At 33.8% G+C, this 13756-nt stretch overlaps 1 protein-coding gene across 1 annotated transcript; it reads right to left on the bottom strand.

The window, feature by feature from the left end:
* Positions 1–4590: 4590 nt before the first annotated feature.
* On the bottom strand, positions 4591–5631 carry LOC139899845 (uncharacterized). Its single transcript, XM_071882676.1, has one exon. The coding sequence runs from the start codon at positions 5629–5631 to the stop codon at positions 4591–4593; it is 1041 nt and encodes a 346-aa protein (XP_071738777.1).
* Positions 5632–13756: the final 8125 nt, after the last annotated feature.

Genomic DNA, 13756 nt, shown 5'->3' with positions numbered 1-13756 from the left:
TGTCATTTTCTTAAATTGTTGAACCGAAGTAGATGATAATCAAACCACCGAACCCGAGCTAATTCATGGAACAACCAAGAAACTTCTTTAACCTCAGAAAGGCTCGAGACGACCGTAGTCGCCAAAGGAGCTATGCCACTGTTAGACGTAAACTTTTCAAATTCCATGTGGAAAATCACGTAACGTTAAAAGTCTCACCTTGAAAAGGTGTAGTCCGTTTCGGAAACGTAGAAAGCTAAATCCGAGATATTTTTAGTCCTTTTGAAATTTTGGGGTGTGTTGTGCCCGTTGCTTACCGCTTCGAACTTCCGACTCAAACAAATTCCGTTCATCCTACATTCTATGTATCAACTTAAAGACGTGTTTTGCGAGACGAGAACTTGTTATCTCCTTTGATGAACTCACTATCGACGATAAACCTCACTTCCTAGGAGGACCGGTTGAAACCATGAATCATGGAAGCCAAACCTTAAAACAACATATGATCCCGACCGTCAAAATTCGTGGAAATACTCAAGGACGTACCTTCACTTATTCGTAGAATTTACAACGCAAGATCTCGAGTAAGATTCAACAACTACTACTTCCAACTAAATTTCGGGACGAAATTTCTTTTGAGGTGTGGATAATGTAACATCCCGCGTTTTTCCGTTAAATTTATTTTTAACACCGTCTTTTTTTTTTAATAATATCTTTCGCTATTTGAATTCCCAATTTCCGTTGACTAACGTTTATAATATTCTCGTTATTTAATTATAACACCACTCGTCTACTCGAGCGTTTTTAAAATATTTCGTTTGGTTAATTCCCGCACCCGCTTTGAAACTTGAGGGACCAAAGTTGTCAAGTGGGCAAACTAGTTGACTAGGTCAACTAGTCAACCCACCATTATCATCCATTCATTTCCATCCATCTCCACCTCCTTTTTCTCTCTAGCTCAAGAACTCCATTTCTCCCAACTTCACTAATTCATCATCTAAATCCGATTGGAGAAGCAAACATCAAAACAAATTACATATTCGTGATCCTCTCTTCATCCTCTTCGATTTGGTACCAATTTCATCAAGTTTGGGTAACATTTCTAAAACTCTAGATTTCTATAAATTCGTGTTTTTGATTTGAAATGGTGTTAGTTAGTGTCTATGGCTCAAGTCTAACATGAATATATGTTTGGTTTGCTCGATTTGTTGTTTTTGGAGTAACTAGCATGAACTTGAAATGGGTGTGCTTAATCCTTGATTTTGGATGAGTTAATGTTGTTAGATTGTTAAAGTGCATGTTTTAATTGTGTTACTAGTATCACTAGCTTCGTTTTGATGCGTAGGTTGATTAAGAAAACTTCAAAAACATGAATATTGATTTTGTGATGTTTGACTAGGGTTTGATAGTTCTTGACATGAACTTTTGGATGCTTAAATGCCATGGAATGTTAATTGTTAGTGTTTAGTAGTAATGTATGCTTCATTACCTTCGAAACGGCATATCATATGTGTGAATTGGATTCCCGAAACTTAAAATGCAATTGATGAACTTGAAACTTTGAAAATGGACTTTTAAATGATCACTTGACGAGAAATTGGTTATGGAAAATGTTGTTTTTGTTTGATGAAACATGTTTAGTTGTGTTCCTTGTCAAAAGAGCTTTCCAACGGTATAAGATACGCTTTCTAATTGTTTACGGTTTGAGTTTTGCGTTTGTTTGAAATTTTACCAAGCCTTGAACAAGTGAAACAGGCCTGGGACCAGGCCACGGCCATTGTCGCGGCGCGACAGGCCTGGCCGCGGCGCGACATAAGCCGCGTCCAGATTCTGTTTCCCTTGACCTTTTTACTAAAAATGTTTGACATGTTCTAGACCTCCAATTTACATGCAACTTGTTTTAACATGCTTATATATGAATAACTAGCATAGAAAATAGTTCGGGACCCGACCCGAACGTGTTGACTTTTTCGTTGACTTTGACCAAGTTTGACTTTTAGACAAACTTAACCAAACTTTTATACAATCATTCTAACATGCTTTTATACTTGTTTCATGTATGAAACTTGACAACGTGATTCACATGCTATACTTAATCGAGTCGTAACGAGCCATAGGACTAATTGAACACATTTCACCCGACCTTGTGTCGTAACCGGTTAATTGATACAACTTATTTGTTTAGGTCAAGGCTAAGCAACTATCATGCATACGTTACTTTGTGAAGTACTTTTTTTACTCGTGCACTCGAGGTGAGATCATAGTCCCACCCTTTTCAACAACTTTTATTCTTTTAAATCGTGGGCTGAGAAACATATACATTACATACTTATATACATTTCACATGTATATATACTTTTCATACTTTTATACTTTGAACACAAATACGAATACAAAGATACAGACGAGTTAGAACGAAAGTCCTCAATCCAATTATCATTAGTTCCACTTGCAGGGTGTAAGTGTAAGCGAGTGATTATGTTGTGTGGCCATACGGGTTTAACGAACCCTCATTCAGACGGTTCGCTACCGTTAGTGGATGAAATATAATTTCAACGTGCATAGTGTATGTTCTAACACTATATTCAAAATTCAGAGGGAAGATTCAGTTAAGCTTTGGTAATTGGGTGCTCGCAATACAAACTACATTCTTCGGAATAAATACGATTTGGATAATCATCTATACAAACTATTGTGGTTCAAAATATACTTTTACAAATACATTTATGATCTCACCAACGTTTTTCGTTGACAGTTTTCTACATGTTTTCTCAGGTTCATACTTGGCTACTTGATACATGCTTCCGCACTCTTTGATTACTTGATTGGAGTCAACCATGCATGCATACGCTAGGGATAGCACTTTTGGATTCAAACTTTTGTTTACATACTTACGCTATTTATAGCAACTGTGTTTTTAAACTAATTATGTCGCAAGTTATTTCATTTATACTTTATGACTTTGTAAACTTAGACTTGTTGTCGAACGGTTTTGTAAATTAAACTTGCAAGTCTTGTACCTTTCAAATGAATGCGACATAATTTTGGTCAAACGAGTCTCATATAGGGACTACGACCACGCAACGGGACCTAAGTTAACGGCGCCGTCAATAACGGTTTTGGTCGGGTCGTTACACAGCTGACTTAATAAACTTAAAACATCAAAATGTATTAAAAGTGTTGTAAATATATTTTGAACATACTTTGATATATATATATACTTATTTGTTATAGGTTCGTGAATCGACCAGTGGCCAAGTCTTACTTCCCGACGAAGTAAAAAATCTGTGAAAGTGAGTTATAGTCCCACTTTTAAAATCTAATATTTTTGGGATGAGAATACATGCAGGTTTTATAAATGATTTACAAAATAGACACAAGTACGTGAAACTACATTTTATGGTTGAATTATCGAAATTAAATATGCCCCTTTTTATTAAGTCTGGTAATCTAAGAATTAGAGAACAGACACCCTAATTGACGCGAATCCTAAAGATAGATCTATTGGGCCTAACAAACCCTATCCAAAGTACCGGATGCTTTAGTACTTCGAAATTTATATCATATCCGAAGGGTGTCCCGGAATGATGGGGATATTCTTATATATGCATCTTGTTAATGTCGGTTACCAGGTGTTCACCATATGAATGATTTTTATCTCTATGTATGGGATGTGTATTGAAATATGAAATCTTGTGGTCTATTATTATGATTTGATAATATATAGGTTAAACCTATAACTCACCAACATTTTTATTGACGTTTTAAGCATGTTTATTCTCAGGTGATTATTAAGAGCTTCCGCTGTCACATACTTAAATAAGGACGAGATTTGGAGTCCATGCTTGTATGCTATTGTGTAAAAACTGCATTCAAGAAACTTATTTCGTTGTAACATATTTCTATTGTAAACCATTATGTAATGGTCGCGTGTAAACAGGATATTTTAGATTATCATTATTTGATAATCTACGTAAAGCTTTTTAAACCTTTATTGATGAAATAAAGGTTATGGTTTGTTTTAAAATGAATGCAGTCTTTGAAAAACGTCTCATATAGAGGTCAAAACCTCGCAACGAAATCAATTAATATGGAACGTTTTTAATCAATAAGAACGGGACATTTCACCTTGAGGATCATTGTTTTTTGGAATTAGAGCGACAAAAGAAGAGTTGCATCCTTTAGAGATCTCGCCAACCTCCCAAAAATGAGTAAAAACCACGAGAAGGTCATCTTTGACAACGTCCCAATGTTTTGAGAAAAATTTCATGTTAAACCCGTCCGGACCCGGGGCCTTTTCGCCCCCACAATCTGGTATAGCATCATGAATTTCGGAAAGTGTGAACGGGGTCTCAATGCCAGACGCCTCGTTCTCACCAAGCCGGTTATCTAAGGGGCCACGAATTTTGAAGGTACGAGAGTTGGTTTCGGTAAAACGATTTTTGAAGTAAGTAAAGGCCGCCAATTTAATCTCATCCGGGTTCTCGATCCATAAACCATTCAAATTAACACCCCTTAAGTTGTTTTTGTTTTGTCTTCTTTTAATGCACGAATGAAAGAACTTACTATTTTCATCCCCATCCATTACCCATTTGATCCTAGCTTTTTGTTTCAAAATATCGGCTTTCTCCTTATCTTTTTGGAACCACTTTTTTTCGAGTCTAGCCAAGAGGTGATTTCAGCGTTCGTAAGATCACGAGTACCAATAATATTTTCCCAATCGGAGATTTCTTTGTGGAGTAAGTCAATTTCGGCATTTAGAGCGTTGTATTTGGGATTACACTTTTCTTTCAGCACTGTTTTGACATTCTTTAGCTTGTCACGAAATATACAATCAACCCTAGGAGTACGAATGGTGACATTCCACGTATCTTTTATCAAATCAATACTTTTTCCGTCCTCAAACCAATTATTAAATACTCTAGTCGGTTTCGGCCCAAAATCATTATTCGAATCTTTCATAACAATAGGGCAATGGTTTGAGTAGTCTCTATCTAGAGTACAATCGGATATACCTTCCCAAGATGCATAACATGTTTCTGAGACCAAGAACCTATCAAGTTTACTGTATTTCAAACCGTCATCGCTGATTCTAGTAAACTTTATCCCGCCTAATGGAATTTCAATGAGGTTTGCCTTATTAATGAAATCGTTGAACATCTTAGCTCTACTTTCAATGAATTCACAATTTTGCCGTTCTGATCTACGCCTTACTTCGTTAAAATCACCACAAATAACCCAATCATCAATATCCACCTGCATAATATTTTCAAGACTTTCCCAAAAATTATGTTTCAAATGGTCATTATGCGGTCCATATACGTTTAGAATAACAGAAACTCCCGTTTTGCCCACCCAACGCCCACGTATACCCAAAAAGAAGTCTTTTTCAACTGCCCCAGAGACACAAAATCTAGAAGGATCCCAAATTAAAATTAACCCACCCGATTGTCCCACCGAAGGTTTAAAGATGTATTCAAAATCTTTATTACCCCATAGCAACTCAATCATAAAATCGGTGACACGTTTCCTTTTGGATTCTTGAATAGCAAAAATGTCCGGATTATGAAAACGAATTAGACTTTTAACCCAATTAAATTTTTCTTTTTCTAATTTCCCGAGCCCACGTACATTTAACGAAATTATCTTCATTTTAAATAATTTTTTAAAAGGAAAACGAATGAGAATAAGAGTTACTTCCCTTCCGGAGGCCCGATCCACTCAAGCCCAATATCCGAGCCGAATTCTTTCAATCCCGAGCTACAAGTAGATAACGCTTATTCATTGATAGAGGTAGGTTTGCTATGGTCACCTGAAGCGTCAGAAATTTTTGGAACCCCATTATCAGCCGTATTATTATTATTAACCCCCAGGGACTCTTTATTACCATCTTTGTCTCGGTGTGCCGGGTGCCAATTGTGTATTTCGTGCGCATATCTTGGAGTTGGTAAAAAACCTGGAGGGCAATCAACGTCAAATTGCCCGTCAAAATTGCCTTGAGTGGTATCAATATTTTTGGTAGGCTTAGGAATGGACGTGTCATTTTTATTATCATCAGGGACGTAAGGAACATAGGGTATGTCCGATGTGAAGAATGGTATGGGAGGAGGCCCGTCTTGAAGAGAGGGCCCTTTAGGAGCATTATGTTGGGCCTTATCAAGTTCATCAGGTCCATTTGGAACTTTGGCAGATAATATATCGCTTGTACATATAAAAATAGTAGTACTTTAATTGATTGTGTATAGGTAACTTGATCATACACATGTATGCAACTATGTGAGTATCTCGTATAAAATAAAATACAACCTTTTTTATTGTCATAAAATTAAATATAGACTACAATGACTTATCAAGTTACTAATTTTTCTCAAGCATTAGAACACTTGTATTTGTAAGTTGATAGAAGGATATGTGCCACTATACTAAATATATGATTGGTTTGCATAAGCAAGAAATTTTTTGAATATAGACACCAAATTTATACTCTTAAGTAAATTTGCTACTTAATGTGCAACCGTTATAAAGAATGTAAAAGATAAATTATTCATAAGTTCTAATACTTTAAATTTAATTGCTATTAAAAATAAAAATATTTTGAGTGCTACATTGTATATACGTAAAATCTTAAAATAAATTAGAAAAATTATAGCAATTCTCGTTTTTTATTTATCAAAGTAATAATAATCAGATGATTAAATACTAGTTTTATATATTGTTATCCTTAGAATTATAACTATCATTTCATAAGGAAACACAAAAGCTAAATAGTTGACTAGCTAACATATCCTTTAAATCTTGTCTTTCTAGCTTGAGAGCCTCGATAAGGTCAAAATGGGTTCTCATGAAGCGTGAGAATAACTCTTGTAAATGGGTTCGATCTCCTCTTGTTGTTAATCTTGAAATTGATGTTGAGAAGATTCTTATGTAGAGTTATCGCTCTCATAACAATAGTCCATTGGTTGACCCATAAGGTCAAAATTATAAATAAGACCATTATCATAAGGTTGATCCATGGGGACAAAATCATTCATGTAACTATTATATAAAACCCCGTTTGGATAGTACCCCTCATAAGTCTCACAATAACCTCCCGGCTCAATATTAACTTGTCAAAATTCCATAAAGCCATTATCATTCATACCCATGTAACCATCATTCATAACCATATAATCTTCATTCATACCCGTGAAATTCGAGTTCTCCCCCAATTTTTGACCATCATTCATGGCTCTTGACATCAAATAATCATACAAAGAATCATCTCCGGCCATCTAGATTTATCACACCACAAACAAACAAACAAACGTTTCTCCGAATGAAAGCAAATATTAACAAGAAGTAACTTTTGCAAGAATGAAGTTCTTACAAAAGGATCGAACAAGTACTAGCAAATTTCAAAATCCAACTAAAGTCGCTCCCTGATAGAGAACCCAAAAAGTTGATGTGATGATTTGTGTTTGACAACTTAAATATAAAAACAATGATTAAATAACTCAACCAATTAACACGAATATTCGGGAAACAATGACCCGATTTTTATAGCAACTATCAAGTATTCAAACAAGTTCCTTCCACATGGAGCGGTTGTTTTAGATTCACTTTTTGACATGTTTTAGTTAATTATCTTAAGAGGCGGGTTTTGAAAGAGTTGTGAATTAAACTAAAAGAGAAGTCAAATAAAATAAAACGTCTCGACTTGATTGATCCACTTTTTGACATGGATTGCCCTTTACACTTGTTAAACATCAATGTTCAAAACATACAGTTTCATTTCAATTCGTCAATCTTCATAAAACATCAATCAAATTAAAGTTCGTTAACTCACGTAGACTCACTTCAAATGATTAACTATGTTTTGAGTAAAACTGTTTGGACTTGATCTTAAATTAAACTCACATAAAATTATTAATCACAATAATTACTTGAAATGATTAGCACCACTATGTTAACCAAAAACCCTTTTGAAAACTAAACTAGATCACTTGAAACCTCCAAATTAGTTGTCTAGATCACAAAAGGTGTTGAAGCATAAATTGAATCACATATCAAATCACTAAGATAGTTTAACAACCTATGTAATCAAAATAAAGCTTAAAACAATCATAGCAATGGATCTTCAATAAACTCAACAATCAATAGTCATTCAAATATTAAATCCATTAATTAGGGAAAATCCAAGCATTAAGTTTTACAATCAAATGACCACAAATGAAACTAATCTAACATATCTACATAAACAAGAAATAAATCAAAGACAAAGCAAGTATTACACATTACAACTAAAATGGAGAAGAACTAGTACCAAAATAAGATTGAAACAATAAGAAATGGAAAAGATGATGGAGATCTAGCATCTATCTTCAATAATCTTCAACAAGAAACATAAATTGGGCATGGATCTTGAGGTAATCATGAAAAGGACCCAATTGGGGTTCCAAATTTTGCCCCTAATTCAAGCTCCTCCAACTCAAACCTAACGTTTTTGTTATAGTTGGCTAAAAATCTAATGCTGTCATTGCGGAGGTGCGCCGCAAAAGCCACTAGCGCCGTAATAGGCTTAAGGTGCGCCACTATTGACTTAAGGTGTGTCGCACGGAATCTTGGGTTTTGGCTACTGACTTTGAAATCCCATTTTATAGCTTTAAGGTGCACCATAATTGGCTTCTGGTGCGCTGTAATAGGCTACTACTTCTTCATTTTCATTTCAAACTTCACTTGGTTCAATCTTTAGGCTCAAGTCTTGATTCTTTTGCACAATTTTAGATTCCTAGACTATTTTTTCCTTGAACCATATTCTTATCAATAAACCATCACTTTGATTCAACTTCTCTTTAATTTACACGAAAAGGAGACGGATATTGCGAATGATAATATGTGTAATATGAGCAATATAAAACGACGATTTGTGTTTGATAACTTAAATATAAAAACAATGATCAAATGACTTAACCAATTAACACAAACATATGGGAAACAATTACTAGATCATTATAGCAACTATCACGTATTCAAACAATTTCGTTCCACATGGAGCGGTTGTTTTAGATTCCAAAAGACTAATAATTATCCTAAAAGGGGGGTTTTGAAAGAGTTATAATTTAAACTAATAATTAAACTAAAAGAGAAATCAAATAAAAGAAAACGTGTCCACTTGATTGATTCACTCTTTGACATGGATTTCCCTTTACACTTGTTAAACATCAATGTTCAAAACATATAGTTTCATTCTAATTCGTCAATCTTCATAAAGTTCATTAACTCACGTAGACTCAATTCAAATGATTAAAATTATGTTTTGAGTAAAACCATTGAGACTTGATCTTGAATTAAACTCACATAAAATTTTAATCAAAACAATTACTTGAAATGATTAACACCACTATGTTAACTAAACACCTTTTTGAAAACCAACCTAAATCAAATACACAATCACTTGAAATCCTAAATTTATTTGTCTAGATCACCAAGGGTATTGAAGCATAAATTGAATCACATATAAAATCACTAAGATATTTTAATAGTCAAAACTCAACAATCAATACTCATTCAAACATTAAATCCATTAATTAGGGCAAATCCAAGCATTATGTTTTACAGTCAAATGAACACAAATGAAACTAAGCTAGCATAACTCCATAAACAATAACTAAATCAAAGACAAATCAAGTATTAAACAATACAACTAAAATGGAGAAGAACTAGTATCAAAATAATATTGAAACAAGAAATGGAAAGGATGAAGGAAATCTAGCATCTGTCTTCATTAATCTTCAACAAGGAACATAAATTGGGCATGGATCTTGAGGGAATCATGAAAAGGACCCAATTAGGGTTCCAAATCGTGCCCCTAATTTCAGCTCCTCCAACTCAGACCTAAATTTTTCCTTTTATAGTTTCCTAATAATCTGATGTTATCACAGCGGAGGTGCACTGCAATAGGCTTAAGGTGCGCTGCCATTGACTTAAGGTACACCGCACTGAATCTTGGGTTTTTGCTACTGAATTTGAAATAACATTTTATAGCTTTAAGATGTGTCGCGATAGGATTTTGGTGCACTGCAATAGGCTGTTGATTCTTCATTTTCAATTTAAACTTCACTTGGTCCAATCTTTAGGCTCAAGTCTTGATTCTTTTGCACAATTTTGGACTCCTAGACTATTTTTTCCTTGAACCAACTTCTTATCCATAAACCATCACTTTGATTCAACTTCTCTTTAATTCACACGAATAGGAGACAGATATTGCGAATGATAATATGTGTAATAAAACAGGTTTTGGAAAGACTCGGTTACAATATAAGTTTATAAATCTGCTTTATTATATCGGATCAAAGATACTCTAAAACTAGGCCGAGGTACAATACTTAAGCACATCCCTAATCCTAATGTTAAGATCATGTTTTATAAAATTGATCGATGGTATAATGTACTATACTTGTTCCTCAGGGTTTTATTTATAGTAACATATGAGTAAAACGTATTCTTATTATCAATTTTTCACGATGGTTATTCATGCAGACTCTATAATGCTCTAATGGTACTTACTACAACCCGTGTGCCTCCGAAACTATGGCATTTAAAGATCCCATAAAGTTCACATAGTGTTGTATGCAACCATAGGTTTGACATAGATAGTTAATTTATATCGAGATTCTCGACATCTCAATAATAAAGTTAAAACCACATTCTTTGATTAAAAGTGATTAATTTATGAAGATAATATTTGTCGAAAAGCATAACACAATATTGCAGCTCTATATTTATCCTATAATACTTAACTAACTATTTCATAACAAACACAGAAGATAATTACTCTCTAACCATGATAATTCGAAACATAATGATAAATAAAATGAACATGATAAAATAAAGATAGATAAAAGGGAAGGAATTAACCGTAGATTAATTGCGAGTTTTGAATATTACAAAAGGTTGAAAACTTCCGACGCACCATGTTCCTTACAATAATTTTTCCCTAACTCTAAATATGTATCACTAATCTAGTGAGAATTTTTCTAATCTAGAAACTAACTACTAAAAATATTAATATAAAGTGTTTAGTGAAATCTCGGGATCCGACACTTTGTGAAGTCTCGGTACAAAAACACAAATAAAAAGGCTATTTTTTTAGGTGCCGGCCAGTACCATTAAAATGGGCCTAGGTCCTAATGGATTCCACATGCCTAGCTCTCGGTCCCGATAGGGGACCCTATCGGTCCTGAGATGTTGGGTGTCGGCCAAATTTGCAAGCCTCGGTCCTGACATCCCTCACGAGTGTCGGTCCCGAGGGCCTTCGGTTGTGTACCGGTCCAGCTCCAGGTGCCGGTCCCGACATCCCTCACGGGTATCTGTCTCGGTACCGATGTGGTGGTTACCGTCCAATTTCATCCGGTGATGTGTATTCTAGGATGTGTTTCCGATCTTTCACTGTTTTGCCTTTGTTTTCTTCGTTATAACTCTATTTTCCTTACTTCTTACGCTATTGGATTCACTTTTACAAGGTTGATGATGCAGCGGAGGTGTACGAAATATACTATTATTTTTATTACGAAATATGACGCAATTTACACAAGTTTTAATTTATTTATTTACAAATGGGATATACCTAAACTCTGCTACAACACTATAGGCAGTGTACCTAATCGTAGAGTAGTATAATTTTTAGTAAGTCCGGTTTGTTTCACAGGGAGACGACTTATTTTACACTATATTTTTATATAACTATATTTGTACAAAATATATATAATTATATACAATAATATATAAAAGGGGGATTTACCGTTTAATTACCGGTTTTTTGATTTTATATTTTAAGCGTAAAGATAAATGACGATAATTAAAGTGCGTAAAATAAATAACGATATTTAAATGACGATATATAAAATTGCGAATAATAAAATATGAAATAAAATAATTATGCTTATTTAAACTTCCGTAATCATGATGTCTGACGTTTTGATTTTAATTTATTACCCTGGGTTAATTGTCCTTTGTCCTAGATTATTTGATACCTATCTCGTTTTTGCCCATAATAGTTCATCGTAATTATAAAATGCTCGACAAATTAACCTTATTTCTGAAGTCAAATATTCCAACTAATTAGGGATTCGAACTGTAACAAGGTTTTTATACTTTGTTAATAATTACACCAGGTTATCGACTGCGTGTAATCCAAGGTTTTAATACTTTGTTAACAATTACACCAATTACCCTTGTATGTAATCCACCCATGTTTTAATGAGTCCATTGACTATTAATCCATCCCCGTGTCCGGTCAAATGAACAATTATTAGTATTTATAAATATCCCGCTCACCGTACCCGATCAAGCGTATGCGGTTATATATAAATACGTCAAATTATAAATCTCTATATTAAATTAACGAGATATCATTTAGTTAATATAAAGTCCATTAATAGCCCATAGTCCAATTTCCACAAGTGTCGGTCTTTTGTCCAAACCCCAATTATGGTCCAAAGCCCAATAACCCCGTCTTAATATTTAGTCCAACATTACGATTACTTTGGCTCAAATAAGCATAATAATAACTTAGTTACGAGACATAATTGAAAAGGGAGAACTTAACTTACAATGATTAATTATCACGTAGTGTTACACGGACATAACTTCGACTTCCAAACCCGTAAAATACCCTTTACATTACCCAAACTAACTAATATAAAAATATATATATATATATATATATATATATATATATATATATATATATATATATATATATATATATATATATATATTATATATATTACAGAGGGAGAGTAATATGATAGATAGTGTAATGGATTCGGAAGAAAGCTGGAAGTATTTATAGGCCATTTCTGAGATTCGAAGCTCCGCAATCGCTATGGTATTAGGCATGTGGGCTCCGCGATCGCGGAGTCCCTATTTCCAGCTCATCTTGAATTTTAAACGTGGGCTGCTGAATTTTTTAATATATATATATATATATATATATATATATATATATATATATATATATATATATATATAATCTATATAATTATATATATATATTATATTATATTCTTGTGCATAGTTAACTTGTAATTTTAGCTCCGTTGAGTCGTACGTTAATAGTTAGTTCATGTCTCGGTTCCGGATTTTCGAACGCCTTTTCGTATGCTTAGATATCTTGTACTTTGCGTTCCGCGACTTGTACTCTTATCAATATTTAGACGTTAATCATCAATAAATTGAACCACTTGGAGTTTAACTTGTACGTTTGAGCATTTTGGACATTTGCGTCTTCAAATCTTCGTTTTCACCTTTTGTCTTCACACTTATTTAATATAAACGATTACAACTTAAAAATAGAACAATTACAACTAAAAACTTTAAATATTGGAAGGATATTGCGACTAAATATATGTTCGTTTGGAGCACTATCAAATATCCCCACACTTGAATGTTGCTTGTCCTCAAGCATTACAGAACTTAAAATTAAATCACACTTCACTCGAATCACTTTTTTATTCTCACACTTTATACATCAGTGATTTTGATACGACGGTATAAACAATGATAGTAACAATGTGGTTTACAGTCCCACATGACTTATAAAAATTTAGATCCTTTAAGGAAATTGGATCTTTATAAAAACATTTGATATTTTGAAAATTCATTCTAGCTTTTATCCTAGATAAGTTTTCCGGAATAACCCTTCACTGATGTTTGCAAAATGTTTTTGTGGGTTTTGTGGGTTTCAAATTTTAAAATTTTAGCTCAAATCTTGCGATTGTGTGTCACCCACTTGCTA

This window comes from Rutidosis leptorrhynchoides, chromosome 1 (assembly GCF_046630445.1).
Source record: "Rutidosis leptorrhynchoides isolate AG116_Rl617_1_P2 chromosome 1, CSIRO_AGI_Rlap_v1, whole genome shotgun sequence".
Lineage (NCBI taxonomy): Eukaryota > Viridiplantae > Streptophyta > Magnoliopsida > Asterales > Asteraceae > Rutidosis > Rutidosis leptorrhynchoides.
The sequence above is the reverse complement of the archived record's forward strand: the minus strand, read 5'-3'. Positions and strand labels throughout refer to the sequence as shown.